Here is a 25,247-nt window from a genome sequence, read left to right as displayed (position 1 = left end):
TCCTGCGTCCAGGTCATTTATAAAAACATTGAAGAGAACTGGCCCTAAAATGGAGTCCTGCGGAACCCCACTAGTGACTGGCCACCAGCCTGATGTAATCCCATTTACTATAAACCTTTGAGCCTGACCCGTCAGCCAATTGTTCACCCATCGTATTACGTATTTATCTAGCTGTATGTTGGACATTTTGTCCAGAAGGATACTGTGAGACACAGTATTGAAAGTTTTGCTGAAATCCAAAAAGATTACATCTACTGGCTTCCTTTGGTCAACTAGATGGGTAACCTTGTCATAAAAGGAAATTAAGTTAGTTAAGCAGGACTTCTCCCTCATAAACCTGTGTTGGCTATGACCAACGACTGCATTGTCTTTTAGGTGTTTCAGGAATCTGAGGTAAGATACTGTTGATCAGTGGGTGCTTCTTTCTTGTTGCAAATGGATCATCTCAGCTAAGCAGCAGCACAGAGATACTGCCACTGGAAGTCACAAGTGGCTTACTCATATCTTGTATGGGTGTGAAGTACTGATCTGGGAGCTCAGTGAAGGCTTTTGGGAGCCAGTGCCTTTCAGATTGCCTTGGTTCAAGTCTTTCTGTGTGTTTCTCATATCTGATTCTGCATTATTTTTGGTTCCTGTGCCAAAGTTGCTGATTTCTCACATGAGGCACAATAAACATAATTATCAGAGAATTTTGGACTCTACAAAATATAATTTTAAGGGGGTTTATGATTTGAGCATAGGTAAGTTCCAGTAAACATGTATCTTTTCAGCTAAAGTCTTAAGTGCTTTTTTTATGTCAAGTTAATTCATTTCTTAAAGCTGTAATTTATACAGAAATCCAGATTTTTTTTTAATTTACATCTTGATAATAGAAAACAATTCAATTCCCTTTGAAGACTTTATGCATTTTTACCCATCTGTTATCCATTCATGATAATTTTCTGTTCTTTCTGCTGAAATAATGATTGTAACATTTTTATTTCTATGGAGAATGTTGAAATTAAAGCAGCAAACCCGTGGTGAATACCTGATTATAAAAGAAAACAAAACTAATGTGAGTTACTGTTTTGTCTTTCAATATGTACAGTGAAGACTGGCAAATGTCTGGGTCAGGGTCAGTATCGGGAACTGGTTCTGATTCTGAATCAGAGGAAGACAGAGAGAAAAGCAGTTGTGAAGAGAGTGAATCTGACTATGAGCCAAAAAACAAGGTCAAAAGCCGGAAACCTCCAAGGAGGTAAGAAGTCTCACAGTTTGGATACTCTAGTACTATTTCAAATTAGAAATTGAGTATTGTACAGGCAAATGAAAACATTAATACATTTTACAGAAACTGAAGACTAAGCTAGAAAAGATGTTATCATACCAGTGTTTTGTGTTGAATGCCTCTGTACTGTATCTGAAAGTGGTGTAACTGAGCAGTCATAAAATATATGTATTTAGAAACAAATACAGAAGGCTTGTGGTTGTACATGTTGAAACCCCGCTGTTCTATTTTATTGTTTTCAAGAATTAAGCCAAAAAGTGGCAAAAAGATTGCAGGACAGAAAAAGAGGCAGCTTGATTCATCAGATGATGATGATGACGATTATGACAAGAGAGGATCTCGTCGCCAGGCAACAGTCAATGTTAGTTACAAAGAAGCTGAAGAAGCTAAGACAGATTCTGATGACTTGCTGGAAGTTTGTGGAGAAGATGTCCCGCAGCCTGAAGAAGATGAATTTGAAACTATAGAGAAGTTTATGGATAGTCGAATTGGCCGAAAAGGAGGTATTTTTTTTAATCAGTGTTCTTAAGATCACAGAATCACAGAATGTTAGGGATTGGAAGGGACCTTGAAAGATCATCTAGTCCAATCCCCCTGCCAGAGCAGGAACACCTAAATCATGTCACACAGGAACGCGTCCAGGCAGGTTTTGAATGTCTCCAGAGAAGGAGACTCCACAACCCCCCTGGGCAGCCTGTTTCAGTGTTCTGTCACCCTCACCGTAAAAAAGTTTTGTCTCATATTTAAGCGGAACCTCCTATGTTCCAGCTTGCACCCATTGCCCCTTGTCCTATCATTAGATGTCACCGAGAAGAGCCTGGCTCCATCCTCCTGACACTCACCCTTTACATATTTATAAACGTTAATAAGGTCACCCCTCAGTCTCCTCTTCTCCAAGCTAAAGAGACCCATCTCCCTCAGCCTTTCCTCATAAGGGAGATGCTCCACTCCCTTAATCATCCTTGTGGCTCTGAGATGGACTCTCTCAAGCAGTTCCCTGTCCTTCTTGAACTGAGGGGCCCAGAACTGGACACAGTATTCCAGATGCGGTCTCACCAGGGCAGAGTAGAAGGGGGGGAGAACCTCTCTTGACCTACTAACCACACCCCTCCTGATACACCCCAGGATGCCATTGGCCTTCTTGGCCACAAGGGCACAGTGCTGGCTCATGGTCATCCGGCTGTCCATCACGACCCCCAGGTCCCTTTCTCCTTCACTGCTCTCCAGCAGGGCAGTCCCCAACTTATACCGGTGTCTGGGGTTGTTCTTGCCCAGATGCAGGACTCTACACTTGCCCTTGTTATATTTCATTAAATTTTTCCCCGCCCAATTCTCCAGCCTGTCTAGGTCCCACTGGCTAGCAGCACAGCCTTCCGGCATGTCAGCCACTCTTCCCAGTTTAGTGTCATCAGCAAACTTGCTGACAGCACTCTATTCCCTCATCCAAGTCATTGATGAATATATTGAACAATGCTGGTCCCAGTACCGACCCTTGAGGGACTCCACTAGATACAGGCCTCCAACTCGACTCCGTCCCATTGACCACAACCCTCTGGCTTCTTCCCTTCAGCCAGTTCACAGTCCACCTCACTACCCGATCGTCCAGACCACACTTCCTCAGTTTAGCTGCGAGGATGCTGTGGGAGGCAGTGTCAAAGGCTTTACTGAAATCAAGATAGACCACGTGCACTGCCTTTCCATCATCTGTCCACCTGGTTATATCCTCATAAAAGGCTATCAGGTTGGTCAAGCACGACTTCCCCTTGGTGAAGCCATGTTGACTGCCCCTAATGACCCTTTTATCCTTAATACGACTAGAGACAATGCCAAGGATTAGTTGTTCCATCACCTTACCAGGGATGGAGGTTAGGCTGACCGGTCTATAGTTACCCGGGTCCTCCTTCTTGCCCTTTTTGAAGACCGGAGTGACATTTGCTTTCCTACAGTCCTCAGGCACCTCTCCCATTCCCCACGACTTACCAAAGATGATGGAGAGTGGCCTAGCAATGACTTCTGCCAGCTCCCTCAGCACCTGCGGGTACATCCCATCAGGACCCATGGACTTATGGATGTCCAGCTTGCTTGATCGGTCCTTAACCCAGCCCTCATCAACCAAGGCAAATTCCTCCTTTATTCCGACTTCCTGTGGGGTCTCAGGTGTATGGGGTTCCTCAGGACAGCCTCCGGCATTATAGACAGAGGCAAAGAAGGCATTCGGTAACTCCGCTTTCTCTTTATCTTCTGTCACCAGGGCACCCACCTCATTCATCAGTGGGCCTACATTGCCTCTAGTGTTAGTTTTATCCACAGTGTATTTGAAGAAGCCCTTTCTGTTGTCCTTCACCCCTCTTGCAAGGTTTAATTCTAGGGAGGCCTTAGCTTTCCTAGTTGCCTCCCTACATCTTCTGACAACAGCCTTATATTCCTCCCAAGTGGCCAGTCCCTCCTTCCATGATCTGTAGACTCTCCTCTTCCACTTGAGTTTGCCCAGCACTTCCCTGTTTAACCATGCAGGTCTCCTGGCTCTCTTTCTTGACTTCCTACCTGTTGGGATGCTCTGTTCTTGAGCTCAGAAGAAGCAGTCATTGAAAGCTAACCAGCTATCTTGGGCCCCTTTTCCTTCAAGTACCTTGTCCCATGGGATTTCCCCTAGCAAATGCTTGAAAAGGCCAAAGCCGACTGTACTGAAGTCCAGGCTTGCAATTCTGCTCGGTATTCTGTTCCTGCCACATGAGATCCTAAACTCCACCATCTCATGGTCGCTGCAACCAAGTCTGCCTTCAGCCTTCACTGCTTCAACCAGCCCCTCCTTGTTAGTGAGGACAAGATCCAGCAGCGCTCCTCTCCTAGTTGGCACATCCACCATTTGCATCAGGAAGTTATTATCAATATACTGAAGGAACCTCCTGGACTGCGGATGGCTGGCTGAGTAGGCCTTCCAGAAAATGTCAGGGTAGTTGAAATCCCCCACAATAACCAGGGCCTGTGTTCTCGAGGCTGCTATCAGCTGCCTGTAGAAGGCCTCGTCAACTTCCTCATTGTGATCTGGTGGCTTGTAATAGACACCCACAACAGTATCCCCCATGCCAGCCTGCCCCTTAATTCTCACCCACAGACTCTCAACTCGCTCCTCATCCGCCCCTGAACAGTACTCAATACAATGTAGTTGCTCTCTCATGTAAAGAGCAACTCCGCCACCTCGCCTTGCTGGCCTGTCTTTCCTGAGCAGGACATACCCATCCATGACCACATTCCAGTCATGTGAGCTGTCCCACCATGTCTCTGTAATTGCCATGAGATCAGAGATCATAGTCTCCTGACTGAACATGGATTTCTAATTCCTCCTACTTATTCCCCATGCTGCGTGCATTGGTGTACAGGCACTTCAGGGAGCGAGCTGAGCACGCCAATTTCACCCTAGGGGGGTGGGAGGCCTCCCAGTCTTCCTCACTGTTAGAGTGCTGCCCCACCTTTGCAAGCCCAGCTACAACCCCATCCCCCTTCAGATCTAGTTTAAAGCTTTCCAAATGAGCCCTGCTAATTCCTGTCCCAGAACCCTTTTGCCCGTGAGATAAACCTTTCCCACGTATTACTGTCAGGCCTGGTGTCTTATAAAACCAGCCATTATCAAAGAACCCAAAGCCCTGCCTGTAGCACCAGTCATATAGCCAATCATTTATGGACCAAATCCTTCTATTCCGTCTCACGTCATCACCCCAGAACAGAAGGAGGGAAGAGAAAATGACTTGCGCCCCAGACTCTTTCACCAACTGTCCCAAGGCCTTGAAATCTTTCTTCATTCCCCTCAGACTACAGGATGCAGCTTCCTCCCCACCTATCTGAAAAATCAGTAGTGGGTAGTAGTCTGTGGAGTGCAGCAGGTTGGGGAGTATCCTGGTGATATCCCTGATCCAGGCTCCAGGAAGATGGTGGAGTACATTGTGCAATGTAAATGTCAGTTGTTCTCAGCTGTAGGTCACCTGCGATGTTTGTAAACAATAAGTTTAAAAATACCAGGGAGTCATCTTGTTTTTCATACTCATATGTGTATGTTTCTTTTGTAAGCTTTATAAAATAAAACATAGAAGAACTTACATAACTAATGCAAAAAGAAAAAAAATATGTGGAAAATAGCTCTATATTACACAACTGCATACCATGCTGTTAAACTACTATTTGTACAGTTTATTGATTACATGATAGGTATAAACTGTTTATACTGAGGCAGAGAAAGTAGACTGGATAGGGCATCTAACCAGTAGGCTGAACCCTAAAGGATGGTATTGGGAAGGCTGAAGCACTGAGATGGTGATTTCAGGTATTTCTGTATAATTAGTCTCAATACAATACAATGGATGGTGGAATGGCTACAAAGTGCATCTACGATTTCAGTAATGTGCTTGGATATGAATTTCTAAAATTTTATGAATTATGATAGGGGTCTCATTTTCAGTAGCTGATAGGATGCAGTATCCTACTTAAGTGTTTTTTAGTCTGAAAATTAGGGTTCAAATCATAGAAAATTTGGCCGCCCTCACACTTCAAAACTGCCTTTCTTCATGGGATGTACCTAATTTCTAGAGTTTCCGATATGCCACAGAGCTTGCACTCTCTTCCCTCTCACCTTCCTTCTCCCATACTGTCCTAAATGCCACTGTATCTTTACTCCAGCCCCTTACTCAAATGCAAAGTATCACTGCTGTGTTAAAAGCCTTTTGGACAAGGCTTCTTATATTCTGTATGCTTAGATGTTGTTACTGTTTGTGCTGTTCTTTGTTATTGTCACTCTCTGTTGCTAGATCTAGACCCTGCATCTGGTTGGGTCCACTTCCTTTCTTGGCTCTTCTCACAGAAATGAGCTTGTTTACAGATGAAGAATACTAGCAGCAGTAATACAGACTGAATGTAATTAAAATTTACTCCACATAAAATTCCAAATGCAGGGGGGAAAATGTAAAAAGAGGTTAGGAAGACATAACACAAGATCAGTACATCCCAATGAGCAAGAAATCAGACAAAAATGTTGGGAGGCCAGAATGAAAGATCGAGGAGCTCCTGGCCAAACTAAAACATAAAAAGGAAGCATACAGAAAGTGGAAGCAAGGATGGGTAACCTGGGAAGAATGCAGAAACATTGTCTGAGCATCCAGGGATGAGGTTAGGAACGCCAAAGCCCAGATGGAATTGAATCGGGCCATAGATGTCAAGGACAATAAGAAGGGCTTCTGTAAGTACATTAGTGACAAAAGGAAGGCTAGGGAAAATGTGTGCCCATTGCTGAACAAGATGGGGAACCTGGTTACACGGGACAGGGAAAAGGCCGAGGTACTGAATGCCTTCTTTGCCTCGGTCTTTACCATCAAGACTGGCCCTCAGGAATCCCAGGTCCCAGAGACCTGGGGGAAAGGCTGGAGGAAGGAAGATGGACCCATGGTGGGAGATGATCAGGTCAAGGAATACTTAAGCAAACTGGACATTCATAATTCATGGGCCCTGATGGGATGTACCCACAAGTACTGAGGGAGCTGGCAGATGTCCTCGCAAGGCCACTCTTGATAATCTTTGCTTGATCACGGTGACTGGGAGAAGTGCCTGAAGACTAGAGGAAAGCAAATGTCACTCTTATCTTCAAAAAGGGCAAGAAGGAGGACCCTGGGAACTACAGGCCAGTCAGCCCCACCTCGATGCCTGGGAAGGTAATGGAGCAGCTAATCCTGGAAACCATTTCCAGGTACATGAAGGACAAGAAAACCATCGGGAGGAGCCAGCATGGATTCACCAAGGGGAAGTCATGCTTGACCAACCTGATAAGCTTCTATAATGATATGACCAGCCTGATGGATGAGGGGAGAGCAGTGGATATAGTCTACCTGGACTTCAGTAAGGCCTTTGACACTGTCTCCCATAAGATCCCCATAGACAAGCTGTTAAAGTGGCCGTTGCTGGATGGGCAAACAGCGAGGTGGTTTGAAAACTGTCTGAATGGCTGGGCCCAGAGGGTGGTGGTCAGCGGCACAAAGTCTAGTTGGAGGCCAGTAGTAACTAGGGGCATACTGCAGGGGTCAGTACTGGACTCAGTCCTGTTCAGCGTTTTCATTAATGATCTGGATGATGGGGCAGAGCGTACCCTCAGCAAGTTTGCAGATGACACAAAACAGAGGGGCGTGGCAGATACACCAGAGGGTCTTGCTGCCATCCAGAAGGACCTGGACAGACTGGAGAAATGGGCAGAGAGGAACCTCATGCAGTTCAACAAGGGGAAGTACAAAGTCCTGCACCTGGAAAGGAACAACCCCAGGCACCGGTACATGCTGGGGGCCACCCAGCTGTAAAGCAACCTTGCAGAAAAGTCTATGGGGGTCCTGGGGGTCACCAAGTCGAGCATGAGCCAGCAATGTGTCCTTGCAGCAAAGAAGGCTAATGATATCCTGGGCTGCGTTAGGCAAGGTATTGCCAGCAGGTGGAGGGAGGTGATCCATCCCCTCTACTCAGCATTGGTGAGGCCACACCTGGAGTTCTGTGTCCAGCTCTGGGCTCCCCAGTACAAGAGAGACCTGGATCTACTGGAGAGAGTCCAACAAAGGGGCCACAAAAATGATTAAGGGACTGGAACATCTCTCCTATGAGGAGAGGCTGAGAGAGCTGGGACTGTTTAGCCTGGAGAAGAGAAGGCCCAGGGGTATCTCATCAATGTCTATAAATACCTGAAGGGAGGATGCAAAGAGGATGGATCCAGGCTCTTTTCAGTGGTGCCCAGTGACAGGACAAGAGGCAATGGGCACAAATGGAAACACAGGAGGATCCGTCTCAACATCAGGAAACACTTTTTTCTTTTTCTTTTTACTGTGTGGGTGATGGAGCAGTGGAACAGGTTGCCCAGAGAGGTTGTGGAGTCTCCCTCCTTGGAGATCTTCAAAAGCTGTTTGGACATGGTCCTGGGCAACCTGCTCTAGGTGTCCCTGCTTGAGCAGGGGGCTTGGACCAGATGACCTCCAGAGGGCCCCTTCCAACCTCAGCCATTCTGCAATTCAGTTAATTGTTTTTATAGCTTCCATAGTAATAATTGAATAGTAGGTTTTTCAGGTTGCAAGGCTGATCAAGCCGAATGTTAAATATCTATTATATGCTCAGAGATGAGAAGAATATAGTAAAGATGGCATCAAGCAGTCCTTGTGGAGCGTTCCCTGGGGTTCACTAGAAAAACTAGGGGCAACAAGAAAATTCTAATAAGAAAAGATGAGGTACTGTAGGTTCGATGCAGAGTTTTTTGGTTTCTGTTTTGATTCTTTGGAATATTTTTGCATGTATTAACTTAGTTTCATCATAATATTCAAATAAGAGGAGTGACATAAGTATTGTAGGTGAAATTAATCAAGGTACATGCTTAGGTAGAAACATCAGATTGTTTTCTGCAGTAAATTTTTTACTGTTTAATTTATGGCAGTGCATTCTTAATCAAGCCTAATGGTGTGGTGTCTTATTCAGCCACTGGTGCTGCAACCACTATCTATGCAGTCGAGGCAGATGGTGACCCAAATATTGGTTTTGAAAAGTCAAAGGAGCCAGGAGAAGTTCAGTATCTTATTAAATGGAAAGGTTGGTCACACATCCATAATACTTGGGAAACTGAGGAAACCCTGAAGCAACAAAATGTTAAAGGAATGAAGAAACTGGACAACTATAAGAAAAAGTATCAGGAAACAAAACGATGGTAAGTGTTTTTATAACTACTTCCATGTTGCATGTTTTGTAACAGTATAGATGTTTTATTGTGTTTATGTATGTTCCGTTGCCTCTTTACGAAGGCATATCAACTGCCTTTACAACAGGAAGACAAAATATAAGTTGAAGCTTCCCTAATACTTATGATCCTGTAACATTCTGAGCATTCCAAATCTGGTTGAGAAAGTGAGTATACTCACACCTTTTGTAAAATCAGGCCTCTTAAGGAAGCAGCTTTTGCACCTAGACTTTAATGCATGTTATAAATGAAGTTTTAACAAGGTGAGTGGTGAGTTTTCTGGTTTTGTTTTAAATCTTACCTTTTACTAGTTTTGTCATTGATTGTACTTTGATCAGAGTTCTTCAGGAATTCCTGCAGAGATTATTAAAAATAAAAAGTAAAGAAAAAAAGAACTGAAATTCCTAAAGCACTCAAAACTTTACAGCATTTACTTTTTTGGCTCAAACTTCCTTTAAAGCCTCAGAACCAAGAACTGAAGAAATCCTTATGTTTTAGTGCTACCTTTTTGTGTTCAATTTTATTAGTGTGTTTAATATAATCTGTGAATGCTGGTGGGATTTTTAGCATCTCATACTCATAAGATGGATTCTTATTACCGTGAACCATCATTAGTGCTGTTTCACGAAAATACCACGTGAAGTATACTACTCGCTGTTGAGAATAGACATTGTAAATTATCTGCATAACTAGTACAAGCTGTAGCTGATAGAAATGTCTCTTAATTTAGCTTTCTCAGGCCAGATGCAACACTTCTATAGCAGGAATTTCATTGAGTTGTAGTTCCTTCAAAGAAGCTCTCTAAGCAGCATTCCCATGATGTTTACATTCAGAGCTTTAGAATTGCCGCATTTTCTTAGTTTTATAACTACATAATGTAATAAATGCTGTAAATAAATTTCCATTTCAGGCTGAAAAATGCTTCTCCAGAAGATGTGGAATATTATAACTGCCAGCAGGAACTTACAGATGATCTACATAAACAATATCAAGTAGTGGAAAGGATAATTGGTACGTGACAAACTTGCAGACGGAAAACGGTGTTGAGAATATTCTGTGTTCGTTGCTTTCACGTTGCCTTTATAGTTAAGAAATTTAGGTTATAAATATCCCTAACAACTTAAGGCAAAACAAAATCTGATAAAGAGAAAACTCATTGTACTGTCTTTGCTGTGAAACTAGTTCATGTTGTCTTATCACTTAAAACGAGTGCTTTCTTAAAATACAAAAGGAAAATATTGATCTGGTATCTCTGATACATTTCTGCAGCTCATTCAAATCAGAAATCAGCAGCTGGTTATCCAGATTACTATTGCAAATGGCAGGGTCTGCCTTACTCAGAATGTAGCTGGGAAGACGGTGCTCTCATTGCCAAAAAATTTCAGGCATGTATTGATGAGTATTTTAGCAGAAATCAGTCCAAGACCACTCCATTTAAGGACTGCAAGGTGAGTGTGTAATTGCAATGGATTTATACAGTTGTGATAATTTTAAAAAAGAAAAAAAAAGTTGAAGTATTTTATGCATCCTGAGATTAGATGCTAATTATAAAATATTTTTGAAGGTTGTTCAGAATAGTAATGATAGCTATATTTATATATGAAGTAAGTATCATTATTGAGAATAGTTTTTTGTAGATATTGTTCCCTGCTTCTTTTATTACCGTTCAAAGATGGAATTTGGTATTCTTAGTTTTTTTAAAAGTATCCTCTGTGAAAGAGTTAATGTCACTTCTGTTGTGGAATTTAGTTCAGCCATCAAGCTCCTTTCAACTTGCAAGTGAGTTGATGTTGTATGGCCTAGTTGTCTGTGATGAATAAACGGTAGAATTGGTAACTCAACAAATTTCTACTGCTAATTTGTTTCTATAGGAAAACATTTTGGTAACTTCAGTCAGTAGCAGGACTGATGCTCAGTTTGCTTTTGACAGATTCTTAAACAGAGGCCAAGGTTTGTTGCACTAAAGAAGCAGCCATCTTATATTGGAGGACATGAGAGTTTAGAGTTAAGAGATTATCAGTTAAATGGACTGAATTGGCTTGCTCACTCATGGTGCAAGTAAGTATAGTCTCAAATGAGTTTTGCTGTTTTTAAATTGTAAGCATTTATAAAACTTTTTTTTTTTTTTAGAGGGAATAGTTGTATTCTTGCAGATGAAATGGGTCTGGGAAAAACAATACAAACAATTTCTTTTCTGAACTACCTGTTCCATGAACATCAACTGTATGGGCCTTTTTTGCTGGTCGTGCCACTTTCTACCTTGACATCTTGGCAAAGAGAGATTCAAACTTGGGCTCCTCAGATGAATGCTGTGGTTTACTTAGGAGATATAACTAGCAGAAATATGGTGAGTATTTCTTTGTATCATTGAAAAAGCTTAGTGGTAAAAAGCAAGACTCATTTCATGTTCCTGTCTTATGCTAATCTCCAATATTTTGATTAATAATGAGCAAATACTTATTTGAAATATTTTATGTGTTTAAAATGCAAATTAAAAGCTTAAATTTTGTTCTGATATAAATGTATGTGAAAGATTCCCTTCCTGCTTAATAATAAAAACGATTAAAAATGCAACCTTGCATTTGAAAATAAATTGTCTTTTGTCATGCAATTATTTAGGTCCATAAAATAAAAATAAATATTTAAGTATACCAGCCACAATTTTAATTCCTTCTCTGAAATGAGGAATGTAAGTAACTTTTAAATTAAAAAAAAAAAAAAAGTTTTGTGGAAATTTTGTCATTTTTTCAGAAGTTTAAATTAATAGCTTGAGTACTGTGTTCCTGTTTTGTGATCAGATTATTGTATGTCACTTAACATTTATATTGCTGTAGTTCTTAAAGTCATACTGACCAATAAGACTGTTTTTCTTCTAGCTTACAATTCACTTGATTCTTTTTGTAGATAAGAACTCATGAATGGATGCATCCACAGACCAAACGATTAAAATTTAATATACTTCTAACAACTTATGAAATTTTGCTGAAGGATAAGGTAATCACACTTATTTCTTCAGGGTGATTAAATGAGTTTTACATTTGACAAATGTTTTTGAGTTGCACATATTTTGGTTCTGGATGTGGAGTATGACAACTTTGCTTTTAGAAGTATGACAGTGAAGTGTTCTTTTTTTTTTTTTAAACACATTTAGATTTTCTGTATGTGTGGTGTGGCTTTCTTCCCCCCCCCCCCCTTTTTTTTCTCCATATCAGTTTGCTTGGGCTTCTCATTACTGTAGTAATTTCTTCACTTCTCAAAATGCTCTACTTCTTTGTAGACTATCATCCAGGAACTGAAAAAAAAACAAACCAACCCATAGCCCCAAACACCTGTGATTCACAACTCTGAAATCCATGTTTTCTTTGTGTGTGCAGTAGTATGTATATTCTTACTATTTCTATGATGGTAGCCCGTAGAGTTATTGTTAATCCTAATGGCATATGAAAATTTTAACTGAAAGCCAAATGAGTGGAACTTCTTTACTTCATTTGTTTGTACATACTGGAAAGAAGAGAGTATATTCTGATTTTTTTTATTTTATTTGAAAATTTATAGATCAACTTTATTTAGCCTTTTTCTTTCCTTTTAAACTTGGGATGCTTCCATAACCTTTTGTTGAATCCTGCAAACATAAAAACTATAACTGATGCTAAAAATGCATAGGTGTCCATATGGTATTAAAATAAAAAAGTGATGGGATTTATAACCTCATGCAAAATGTCAGAAATTCCATAATATATTAACTCGTTTAATGTCTTCTTCCCCCACCCCAATTTCTTTAAGTCATTCCTTGGTGGTCTGAATTGGGTGTTTATAGGGGTTGACGAAGCTCATCGTTTAAAAAATGATGATTCCCTTCTGTACAAGACTTTAATAGACTTCAAGTCTAATCATCGTCTTCTTATTACTGGAACCCCTCTGCAAAACTCCCTCAAAGAGCTTTGGTCTTTGCTGCACTTCATCATGCCAGAAAAGTAAGGAAGAGTTTTACATGATTCTTTTTATTTATTTATCAAGTGTCTTATGGTGGAATATTTTAGTGATTGGAGAATCAACAGAGGTAGAGAATTGCATTGTGAAACAGTTTAAATATCTTATATAAAATAGATGTACATACTTTTTCATACTATTTCTGATAAATCGTTCTGGTAGCAGTTGCTGCTTTTTCTGTTTTAGCAGTCCACAAAAAGGGTGGATTGATATATGGGTCAGGTCCCTGAAAAGACGTATCTTAATCTAAAAGGAAAACCACATGGACTTACTGTATGGAAACAGAATGGGGCTGAGGATGTCTTCTTTTCTGTGTTAGTACCATTAATGAGAACAAGTTTGTACCATGATGCCCGATATGCAGTAGTTCAGTCAGGCAGCCTTATGGTTTGCATACAATACGTTTATTATATTGACATTATTCTGTAGTGACCTCTGTTTATATCTGGAATAAATGAGAGCACGTTCCTTTCAGATATCTTGTGAATACAAATCACTGTAGCTCCAATTTCAGAGCTATGCATTACACTGACTTCTTCAGAACCTTACAGTCCATTTTCTTAGTCTGTTAGCACATATCAGAGGATAATCAAATTTCAGCTAGACCATCCAATCTGCAAAAAGTATGTAAAGTGGTCTGTTCTCTTGCACTCCCCCCAGCCATGCAACTTTTTTTTTTCATGCTGCTCTTGAGAAATATAATAATGGAATTTCTGTAACCTTCTACCTGGGTTTCCATGCAGAAAAGTAAAATGCAGAGCTTTCATTGGAGAAATTAAAATTCAGTAGTTTGTTTTGAACTTTCATTTTGCAAAAGTGTTTGGAAACTTCCATTCTACTATTTGCAGACAAAATGTTTAGAATTTCTTGTGAGATGAAAATTCAGAAATTTATTGAATGAAACAGAGGGGAGTGGGGAATGAGTCCATATGCGTTTGTGTGCATGTGGTATATTTATGGGTTTTATGTGTTCTGTTTCTTGGCTGTTGCTTCTTCAGGTCATTCATACTATGTCACTATTCTCCCTTTATTCTTTCTTATGTTGAAGGTTTTCTTCCTGGGAAGATTTTGAAGAGGAGCATGGCAAAGGGAGAGAGTTTGGTTATGCAAGTCTTCACAAAGAACTTGAACCGTTTCTACTCAGAAGAGTTAAAAAAGATGTAGAAAAGTCTTTACCTGCTAAGGTTGAGCAAATTTTGAGGATGGAAATGAGTGCATTACAGAAGCAATATTACAAGTAAGTAATGACACTTTTAAAATCCCACTATTTTAATTAGATGTCTGTATGAAAAGTAATGAAGTGTAATAGTTCTCATGATGCAATTTGAAATGATATTTTGAGAGCTTACCATTTATGGAAATATGACATGTTAGAAATTACTTCCACTACACATTCTATATCATAGGTGGATTTTAACCAGGAATTATAAAGCCCTGAGTAAAGGTTCAAAAGGCAGTACCTCAGGCTTTTTGAACATCATGATGGAACTCAAGAAGTGTTGTAACCATTGCTACCTCATTAAACCACCAGATGATAATGAATTCTATAATAAACAGGAGGCCTTACAGGTAATACCACCTTGTTTTTTAATTTATTTTTATAAAGTTGTTTTCCATCTCTAATATACATGCAGTAATTTTATAGTGTTCTAGCAATTTATTGGTTCTTATTAAAGTATATTAATAGAATTATATAATGTTAATATTTAATATTAATAAACAAGTTCTCTATTAAATGTACATCCTGGGTTTTACAGGTAAGTGAATTGTTTTTTATTTCTTAGCTAGAACTGAATAATAGAGAGATCAGTACTAAATAAAGCATCTCTGTGCAAATGCATGACTGGCAAAGCACCAACAGTCCATGTGATAGCAGAAAGTGATCTGCAGAATCTCTTCAAGCTTTTTTGTAAACAAACACTGTTCGCTGCATGCCTGCAAACAACCAAACTGAAAGGAAATAAAAGTAATAAACATCCAAAGCTTAGTCTGATTTTTATTGTTATAAATGAAAATACCTGTAAGCATCACTACTAAAGATGATTTGTGATTGTTTTATTTTTTCTTCAGGGTTTTGTTGCATTTTTTGTTTGTTTGTTTGCTTTGTAAATGTTAACCAATCTTTGTACTTGTATTGAGTTCATGTCGCAAGGTTTTGGTAGCAGGGGGGTTGCAGGGGCAGCCTCTGAGAAGAGACCAGAAGCTGCCCCAGGTCAGATAACAGCTTACTCCAAAAGAGACCCACCACTGGCCAAAGCTGAGCCAATGAGCAATGCTAGTTGCACCTCTGTGATAACATATTTAAGGAAGTTTAAAAAATGCTGCACATCAGCTGTGAGAGAGACGAATGAGAAAATGTGAAAAACAATCCTGCAGACACCAAGGTCAGTGAAGAAGGGGGAGGTGCTCCAGGTAGCCTGCAGAGAAGACAATGGTGAAGCAGGTTGTCCCACTGCAGCCCTTGGAGGACCATGTCAGAGCACATATCCACAATGCAGTCCATGGAGGACCCCATGCCACAGCAGGTGGATATACCCTGAAGGAAGCTGCAGCCCATGGGGGACCCACACTGGAGCAGTGTGTTCCTGAAGGACTGCACACTGTGGAGAAAACCCATGCTGGAGCAGTTCTTGAAGAACTGCAGCCTGTGGGAAGCCCACGTTGGAGCAGTTTGTGAAGGACTGCATCCCATAGGCGGGACCCCACACTGGAGCAGGGGAAGAGAGTGACCGTGAAGGAGTGGCGGAGATGAAGCGTTATAGACTGAACGCAATCCTCATTCCCTGCTCCACTCAGGGGGAGGATGTAGAAGAGGATGGATTGGGGGGAAGGTTGTTTTTAGTTTGCTTTTAGTTCTCACTGCTCTACACTGTTATTAATTGGCAATAAATTAAATTAATCTTCCCCAAGCTGAGTCTGTTTTGATCATGATGGTAACTGGTGAGTGATCTTCCTGTCCTAATATCAACCCATGAGTTCTGTTGTTCTTTTTTTTTTTTTCATCATACTTTCTGCCCTTATCCTGCCAAGGAGGGGGAGTGAGAGAACGGCTTGGTGGGCACCTGGCAGCAGTTTATACCAACATAAATATTTCTAATGATCAATTGTTTTTTTCTGTAAGCTTTGAAGTTCATAATTTCAAGACTTTCCCAAAACTACTAGATTGTGCAGTGACAGCTTGTGATTTCAAGGTGTTTTATATTATAAAGTGTTTCTCAAAGCTAAAGGGTATTTAATTTACAACATGGCATACTCTAACTACCTAAATTATAATTAAACTCTTTAGAACTGTTCAGCCATTATTTGTAATAATTGCATATTTTTAATAATGATTTCCTTGGCTCATCTGAATAAGCTTTGCTAACTCTTATTATGAATGATACATCCTTATCATTTCAGGCAAAAGGAATAAAAGCACCTAACTCCAGTTTTTTTTATTCTACATAATTCTATCCTGAGCCTCTTCACCTTAAAGAGGCCTAATGTTTTCAACATTAAATTAAATGTGCATCTGAATTTCTCTTCTAGTTGTTCCCACTGGAGCTGAGAAGGTATAATGCTGTAAGCCATCTAAAGCTTCTTGGGCTATACAAACAAAATTCCTCTCACTTTTAACTTGCCTGAGAAACTTGACAGATTAGTTATTGTTTAAAAATAATTAGAGGGTCAAATAGCAGTGCTTATTTCTGTTCAAAAGATGGAAAGCAAGGAGTAAGTAGTACTAAATTAGTAAGGTAATCTTACTTCTTACCAAATGATTATTTGGTAGGAAAAAATTGAGTCTATATCTCAACTGCTCTAACTTGTAGCACAGTTTATTTGCTTACATTTTTTTTATGAAATGTTAAGATGATGTTTTATTAGCCAAAGCTGAGAAATGCATTTCCTTTAAAACATGCTAGTTAGTATTCCTGTTGCTTTCAATTAGAGTACTCTATGCTTTTATAATGAGTTTTTATGAGATCAGGACTGACTAAATCCTTATTAAACTTTCATATTCAATTAATGCTGCATACTAGTAAATGTATATAGTGGTATAGTATGGTCATCTGAATGTGTTATTTAGTTCTAGGAGACTATTGTGTGCACATTTTAAAACATATTTTTAAAGGAATGTCAAAATTTCTGTCATTCTTCCCATTCCAGTAGACAAGAAAGCAAACCTTAAACCTTAAAAAAACTTAAACCTTAAAAACCTTAAAAAAAGTCTAACCAACTGCAGTGTATATTAGTGTTAAGGTGAACTTATTTTGCAATACACCTTTTCTTGTCTTTGTAGCATTTAATACGAAGTAGTGGGAAACTAATCCTTCTTGACAAGCTACTGATTCGTCTACGAGAACGTGGCAACAGAGTACTGATTTTCTCTCAGATGGTGAGGATGCTAGACATCCTAGCAGAATATTTGAAGTATCGTCAGTTTCCTTTTCAGGTAGGAATTTTGCTGGTAGTAGCCAAGAAGCCTTGATCTTTGCCACTTTAGCTTAAGAAAAGGAAAAGTGTCCTTTTTTGTAGAAGGATTTATAAAAGTTTAATTTTATGTACAGAAAAAGACGACTGACAATTACTATATGATAAATGGTGTTTTGAAATGAAACTGATAAATTAGAAAGGTGGTGTAAAATGTTACATTACTTTTTTCCTTGCCCCTAATTGTTTTGGCAATTGAGATTTCAAGTTGCTCTGATTTGAATATAGTATGAGAGTTCCTCTTTAACTGTAATATTTGATCTCTTTAGAGACTTGATGGATCAATAAAAGGGGAATTGAGGAAACAAGCACTGGATCATTTTAATGCAGAAGGATCAGAGGTATGGTATTAGTGGGTGGTGGTTTTTAAATCTATACAGCTTTATTTTTTTCCCAAGAAATATAACAAATATTACCAAAAAAATGAAGACAGAAAAAAGTGAGGGATGTATCATGTTGAAATTTTGTTATTGGTAACCTATATATTACAAGATTTACAACTCTTTTTTTCTGAGAAGAGGTTAAATAGGAAACAGAATTTATGAAAATGACGTTTAACTAATATAACTGCATAGTTATCTTTTTAGATTTTTGACAGTGCTTTTTATCAAAGTAATTTTCAGTACTGTATAAACACTGAAGAATTTAACCTGTTTTGTTTTTTTTTTGTAGGACTTAGTCCTTCAGTTTTTACAGGAGCACTGAACTTTTGCATAAACCTTTGACATTGAACAAGTACTTAGGGAATGGGCAGAACTGAGTTGTGTATATCCTTGCATGAAGAAAAATTGTTTTAAATATTTTTTAAATCTGGCTTCTGTTATCTTTATATTCTATTTTTTATTTCCTTGCCCTGGAAGAAACTGAAGAACTGATTTATAGCCATCGTGTACCACTATTAGATTCCTAGTTTATTTAGCATTCCTACTATGGAAGCCATTCCATACCTTTGATAATCTTAGGTCTTCTGTTCAACACTGGCAGGGTTTTTTCAGCAATAGAAGCATAGCATTTGTCAGTTGCTATTGGGCTTATATTTATGTTATGGTTGAGGGGGAAGGACTTAATTTCATAACATAAACTTCAGATATTTGTTAAAACAACTAACTTCTGTATGTAAATTTCTTATATAGACATCATTGCCTTTTTCTGGAATTCTTGTAGTTGTACTGTATGTTTTTTTAAGATGAAGGGGGATTCAAACTTCACATGGTATTCAGAAAAGGAGGTAAATTATAGACTTGTGCAGCAACAGAATTGTTTCCTGTTTTATTCTCTATTTCTTTCCTAATAATCCATAAAACTTCATTTTACCTAATCAGTTTTCTTGGCTATTACTGAGTGAAGGTCTCAATATCTATGACAACTCCAAGGACTCATTCCTGTGCATTAATGGTTTGCTATTACTTGTCACTCTATTTAATATTCAAAATTGTTTCCTATTTCTCTTTATCTTGAATTTCATCTGCTTTTTTTTTTATTGCCTGTCTCATAAGATCCTTCTGCAGTCCTTCACAGTTGTCCTTGAATAATTCCATATCATCTGAAAACTTCGATCATACCATTTTCATATTGTTTCTGAGTGTGTTGAAGAGCACTGACCCTGACAGAACTCGTTTCGTATCTCTTAACCAGTTACTTATATGCTCAAGGATCTTCCCTCTTATGCCATGGCTGCTTAGTTTTCTTTAAATATATATATATATTTATATTTAAGCTTCATACTTAAAGAAGCTTCACCTATGGAAGAGCTAGTGTATGAGTTGATAGTCTGCTCCACAAAGCATTATTATAACTAATACATATATAAAGCTATTTCTTATTTTATAATTTCAGGATTTCTGCTTTTTGCTGTCTACCAGGGCTGGAGGATTAGGTATAAACTTGGCATCTGCTGACACTGTAGTTATATTTGATTCTGACTGGAATCCACAAAATGATCTGCAAGCGCAGGCTAGAGCTCATAGGATTGGACAGAAAAAACAGGTATGCATATTTGTCTTCTAAGCTTCAAACCTGAAGGAGGGTTTCACACAGTAGCCATAAGCTGTTTGTCTGGCCATCGCAGTCTTTGTGTATTTTGAGAATAACTAGTACTTGCCAGGTATATCTAAAAATGTTAATAATGCTCATTTGACTTTTAAAATAAATAAATAAATAAATAAATCTCTCCCTGTATGGAGAGATGGCATAGTAACTGTAGTATATGGATGAGTAGAGAGAAGAGTTCTGGGCTTGTCTCACATTCATTGGCTTCATGTCATCCTAGAAAATAGCTGTTATATTTAAGGCACATCTCCTTTACCTAATGTTAAATAATTAGTAGTTCTCTTTAGGTTTCTTTCTTGCGGAAGACTTCAAGTAATAATCAGATATGACACTGTTCCTTATGGCCATGCTTGTGCCTAATCACTGAAGTTTAAAGAGGAGAGGTCTAAGAATTTTTCTTTTATTTTTTAAAAACTTTACGTAGAGACAATGGTAATGTGATTGACTGGTTTCATATGAGAAATACTAGTTCAATGAGATAGAAGATTAGAAGTAAAGTCTAACATTGTTGTTGTTCAAGGTGTTTTTTTTGTTGTTGTTAATTTTATCTGAATATTGTTTTCCTGTGTAATTTGTGAGCATGTAAGTAAAGCCTATTTATAATATACATAGGTTAATATTTATCGGCTAGTCACAAAAGGATCAGTAGAAGAAGATATTCTTGAAAGAGCCAAGAAAAAGATGGTGTTAGATCACTTAGTGATTCAGAGAATGGACACTACAGGGAAAACAGTACTACATACAGGCTCTACTCCTTCAAGGTATATTTATATATCTTACATATCAATTTAGGGTTAAGTGTACTTGACTATTTGAGTAAAAGTGCAAGTCACTTCACTTGGTTAACAAAAGGCAAAAAATGTATGGAAAGGGGTTATATCATAAAATCATAGAATGGCTTAGGTTGGAAGGGACCTTAAAGATCATCTCGTTCCAACTCCCCTGCCATGGGCAGGGATGCCACCCACTAGATGAGGTTGCTCAAAGCTCCATCCAACCTGGCCTTGACCACTTCCAGGCATGGGGCATCCACTACTTCTCTGGGCAACCTGTTCCAGTGCCTCACCATCCACCAAGTGAAGAATTTTCTCCTAACACCTAATCTAAATCTCTTCTCTTTTAGATTAAAACCCTTCCCCCTTGTCCTATCATTATCTGTCTGAATAAAAAGTCAATCTCCATCTTTTTATATAAAACCCCTTTAAGTACTGAAAGGCCACAATGAGGTCTCCCCGGAGCCTTCTCTTCTCCAGGCTGAAAATATAATCATAGATTCATTAAGGTTGGAAAAGACCTCCAAGATCATCTGGTCCAACCATCCCCCTACCACCACTATCACCCACTAGACCATGTCCCTAAGCACCACGTCCAACCTTTCCTTAAACACCCCAGGGATGGTGACTCCACCACCTCCCTGGGCAACCTGTTCCAATGTCTGACTACTCTTTCTGAGAAGAAATGTCTCCTAATTTCCAACCTGAAACTTCCCTGGTGCAACTTGAGGCCGCTCCCTCTAATCCTATCGCTAGTTATCTGGAAGAAGAGGCCGACCCCCAGCTCCCCACAACTTCCTTTCAGGTAGTTGTAGAGAGCAATAAGGTCTCCCCTGAGCCTCCTCTTCTCCAGACCAAACAACCCCAGTTCCCTCAGCCACTCATCACAGGACTTGTGTTCTAGGCCCTTCACCAGCTTTGAAGCCCTTCTCTGGACACGCTCCAGGGCCTCGATGTCTTTCTTGAAGTGAGGGGCCCAAAACTGAACACAGTACTCAAGGTGCGGACTCACCAGAGCTGAGTACAGGGGGACGATACTCTCCCTGGTCCTGCTGGCTACACTATTCCTGATACTAGCCAGGATGCCGTTGGCCTTCTTTGCCACCTGGGCACACTGCTGGCTCATGTTCAGGCGAGCATCGTCCAACACCCCCAGATCCTTTTCCTCTGCACAGCTTTCCAGCCACTCTGCCCCAAGCCTGTAGCGTTGCATGGGGTTGTTGTGGCCAAAGTGCAGGACCCGGCACTTAGCCATGTTGAACCTCATCCCATTGGCCTCTGCCTTTCGATCCAACCTGTCCAGGTCCCTCTGCAGGGCCTTCCTACCCTCCGGCAGATCGACACTTCCCCCCAACTTGGTGTCATCTGCAAACTTCCTGAGGGTGCACTCAATTCCCTTATCCAAATCATCAATAAAGATATTCAAGAGGATGGGCCCCAACACCGACCCCAGGGGAACACCACTCATGACTGGTCACCAGCAGGATTTCACTCCATTCACCACTACTCTCTGGGCCCGGCTGTCCAGCCAGTTTTTAACCCAGCAAAAAGTGTACCTGTCCAAACCATGGGCCTCCAGCTTCTCCAGGAGAATACTGTGGGAGACTGTGTCAAAGGCTTTGCTGAAGTCTAGATAGACTATGTCAACAGCCTTTCCATCATTCAACAGGCAGGTCGCCTGCTCATAGGAGATGAGGTTGGTCAGGCAGGACTTGCCTTTCATGAACCCATGCTGGCTGGGCCTGATCCCCCAGTTGCTTGATTGCATTCAAGATGACCTGCTTCATCACCTTTCCTGGCACCGAGTTCGTGCTGACAGGCCTGTAGTTCCCCGGTTCCTCCTTACAACCATTCTTATAGATGGGCCTCACGTCCCCAGCTCTCAGCCTTTCTTCATAGGAGAGGTGCTCCAGCCCTCTGATAGTCTTCATGGCCCTCCTCTGGACCCATGCTAATAGGTCCACATCTTTTTTTGTGCTGCGGGCCCCAGACCTGGATGCAGTACTCCAAGTGGGGCCTCACGAGGGCAGAGTAGAGGGGGACAATCACCTCCCTCGACCTGCTGGCCACTCCTCTGTTGATGCAGCCCAGGATGCAGTTGGCTTTCTGGGCTGCATGTCTGCACTGCTGGCTCATGTCAAGCTTTTCATCCACCAGAACCCCCAATTCCTTCTCTGCAGGGCTGCTCTCAATGAGTTCTCCAGCCAGTCTGTGCTCCTGTCTGGGATTGCCCTGACCCAGGTGCAGCACCTTGCACTTGGACTTGTTGAACCTCATTGGATTCACAGAGGCCCACTTCTCAAGCTTGTCCAGGTCCTTTTGGATGGCATCCCTTCCTTCTGTTTTACCAACTGTGCCACTCAGCTTGATGTCACATCTGAAAACTTGCTGAGGGTGCACTCGATCCCACTGTTTATGTCTTTAATAAAGATATTAAACAGTACCAGTCCCAAGAAAGACCCCTGAGGGACACCACTCATCAGTAGCCTCCACTTGGACATAATGCCGTTGAGTGCAACTCTCCATTTCTTAACATAGAGGGCAACACCCCCACCCTTTCTTTTCCCTTTCTTTCCACCCTTTTCCCCCCGCTTTCTTCCTTGTCTATATCTTCTCTAAAGCTTTTAGCCCTCAATTTCAGTGTTCCAGTTGTGTGATTCATCCCACTGTGTTTCCGTGATAGCAGTTATGTCAGAGTTTTCTAATTGGACTATGGTTTCCAACTCCTCCTGTTTTTTTCCCTTGATGCATGCATTGGTGTAGAGGCACTTCAGCTGGGCTATTGGCTGTATCACCTTTTTAGAGGAGCCCTTCCTAATTCCTTTGGGACAATTCACGGGTATTCCCCTGTTGCTTCCTAAAGTGTCGGTGTTCCCAAGTTCTTTTCTGTCACTAAGAGGTACATCCCCTTCCCCCACTTCATCTAGTCTAAAGCCCTGCTAATAAATCCCACCTGCTTACTGCCCTGAACACTCTTGCCCCACTTGGTCAAGGACGCCCCATCCAGTGTCAGCATGCCTGGTCTCTCAAAAGTACATCCAAGATCGTAGAACCCAAAACCTTGAGCATGGCACCAGCCATGCAGCCAGTCATTCACTTGGTCTGTTTGTCTCCTTGGGTCCCATTCACCAACTGGGAGGATACAGGAGAACACTACTTGTGCTTCTAATCCCTTCAACATCTTTCTGAGGGACACGAAGTCTTTTTTGATATTTCGACGTCTCCTGGTTGCAGCCTTATTTGACCCTACATGATAGAGTAGGAATGGGTGGTAGTCCTCTGACCCCAACAGTATATAATATAATAATAATAATAAAATAACAACCTTATAAGTAAAGACTGCAAAGTATAATGTCTTTCTACATTTTTTTTACATATTAAATAGAGCTTTTGTTTAACAGTCAGAAGGAAGCTTGATTAATTCATGGTTATAGTAATTTGAAAAAATTCTCAAAGATAAAATGCTTTTCTGAAATTTCCTGTATTTCAGCTCAACACCTTTTAATAAGGAAGAGTTATCAGCAATTTTGAAGTTTGGTGCTGAGGAACTCTTTAAAGAACCTGAAGGGGAAGAAGAGGAGCCTCAGGTAAATGGAGCAGTGCATCTACACTTTATGGATACAACAACTAAAAAATATGTATGAATTATTTTGTTATAAAAAGAAACAACTTCTGTTTCAGGAAATGGATATAGATGAAATCCTGAAGAGGGCTGAAACTCGAGAAAATGAGCCAGGCCCATTAACTGTAGGAGATGAGTTACTTTCTCAGTTCAAGGTATTACTCTGTTCCCTCCCTCCTCCCATAATTATGATTTTCTTTATAAATGCTACTTTATAAATGCTACTTCTTATTTCCTTTCATGTAACTTTTCTTCATTCTTATGAAATTGTCAATTTGTTGACAATAGGTCAACTCTTTCGCATAGCATGTCTTTTCACCTATACAGGATAGTTACCACCAGTGCAAACATTTAAAAATGCATAATGTATTCTGCTAGCAAAATAAGAAAGACATTTGCAAATACATTAGTCTTTGATTTAATGATTGTAATATTGGGGAGGGCTGTTCTTCATTTAATGCTTTACACTGTTAAGCAACTATGGCACTTCTGAAAACAGAATGAAGTTTGGATTTCTTAGTTGATGACCTTTAGAAATTCCTTTCAACACATATGTAAACTTGAATGCCAGATGTATTTAACTGGATAATACTTAAAATATTATGGTGGATCTAAATTGTGGGTGTGTCTTGTGTCTCTGTGTGTGTGATTTTGTTTGTTTTTTGTTTAAAGTGGGGAAGGACTTTTCTTTAGATCAGAGTACTAAATCACCTTCCTGCTGATCATTCATTTGCAATATATTGTGGTTTCTACAGTTTATTAATGTTTGGTTAGTTCTGCATAATAATGCAGAATTTTATATCAACTTGAGCATTCAAATACTGTTAGCTCTGCTTTGAAGGAAATTAAACAACAATCTCACAGCTATCAAGGAGGTATTTCATAGTGTTTCTATATTAGTCAACTTTTAAAAGAAGAAAAATATTCTCATCTGTATATTCAGCCATGTTGCATGGAGCATGTGCATTTCACATATGAAATTACTTTCAAGACAGTGATTCATGAACTATTTTATATGTATATATTTTGTATACATAAATAAAATATGCCATTCCAAACTAAGTTTTCTTAAAACGTTAGTTGCTGACTCCTTGTTTAAATAAAACCATGTACTCATTTTGTGAAAATACTTATGTTCCAATACATAAGGTAGCTAACTTTTCTAATATGGATGAAGATGACATTGAATTGGAACCAGAACAAAATTTAAGAAGTTGGGAAGAAATCATTCCAGAAGTCCAGCGGCAACGAATAGAAGAGGAGGAAAGACAAAAAGAACTTGAAGAAATATATATGCTCCCAAGGATGAGGAACTGTGCAAAACAGGTATCTCTG

At 40.0% G+C, this 25,247-nt stretch overlaps 1 protein-coding gene across 5 annotated transcripts in view; it reads left to right on the top strand.

Annotated features, from left to right (window-relative positions):
- Nucleotides 1–25,247, top strand: part of LOC125181363 (chromodomain-helicase-DNA-binding protein 1) — a 75,715-nt gene that overhangs the window by 30,994 nt on the left and 19,474 nt on the right. For all 5 annotated transcript variants that reach the window (XM_048055923.2, XM_048055920.2, XM_048055922.2 and 2 more), the window contains exons 6-23: nt 1,088–1,237; nt 1,511–1,770; nt 8,753–8,978; nt 9,919–10,019; nt 10,278–10,456; nt 10,939–11,066; nt 11,139–11,355; nt 11,913–12,002; nt 12,792–12,982; nt 14,047–14,235; nt 14,405–14,567; nt 17,278–17,430; nt 17,738–17,809; nt 19,305–19,454; nt 20,130–20,278; nt 23,781–23,877; nt 23,972–24,067; nt 25,062–25,238. In XM_048055923.2, coding sequence (XP_047911880.1) covers nt 1,088–1,237; nt 1,511–1,770; nt 8,753–8,978; nt 9,919–10,019; nt 10,278–10,456; nt 10,939–11,066; nt 11,139–11,355; nt 11,913–12,002; nt 12,792–12,982; nt 14,047–14,235; nt 14,405–14,567; nt 17,278–17,430; nt 17,738–17,809; nt 19,305–19,454; nt 20,130–20,278; nt 23,781–23,877; nt 23,972–24,067; nt 25,062–25,238 — 2,788 coding nt within the window. The remainder of the gene's footprint in view (nt 1–1,087; nt 1,238–1,510; nt 1,771–8,752; nt 8,979–9,918; nt 10,020–10,277; nt 10,457–10,938; nt 11,067–11,138; nt 11,356–11,912; nt 12,003–12,791; nt 12,983–14,046; nt 14,236–14,404; nt 14,568–17,277; nt 17,431–17,737; nt 17,810–19,304; nt 19,455–20,129; nt 20,279–23,780; nt 23,878–23,971; nt 24,068–25,061; nt 25,239–25,247) is intronic.

The sequence above is a fragment of the Anser cygnoides genome, unplaced genomic scaffold, assembly GCF_040182565.1.
Source record: "Anser cygnoides isolate HZ-2024a breed goose unplaced genomic scaffold, Taihu_goose_T2T_genome scaffold_45_1, whole genome shotgun sequence".
NCBI lineage: Eukaryota > Metazoa > Chordata > Aves > Anseriformes > Anatidae > Anser > Anser cygnoides.
The sequence above is the reverse complement of the archived record's forward strand: the minus strand, read 5'-3'. Positions and strand labels throughout refer to the sequence as shown.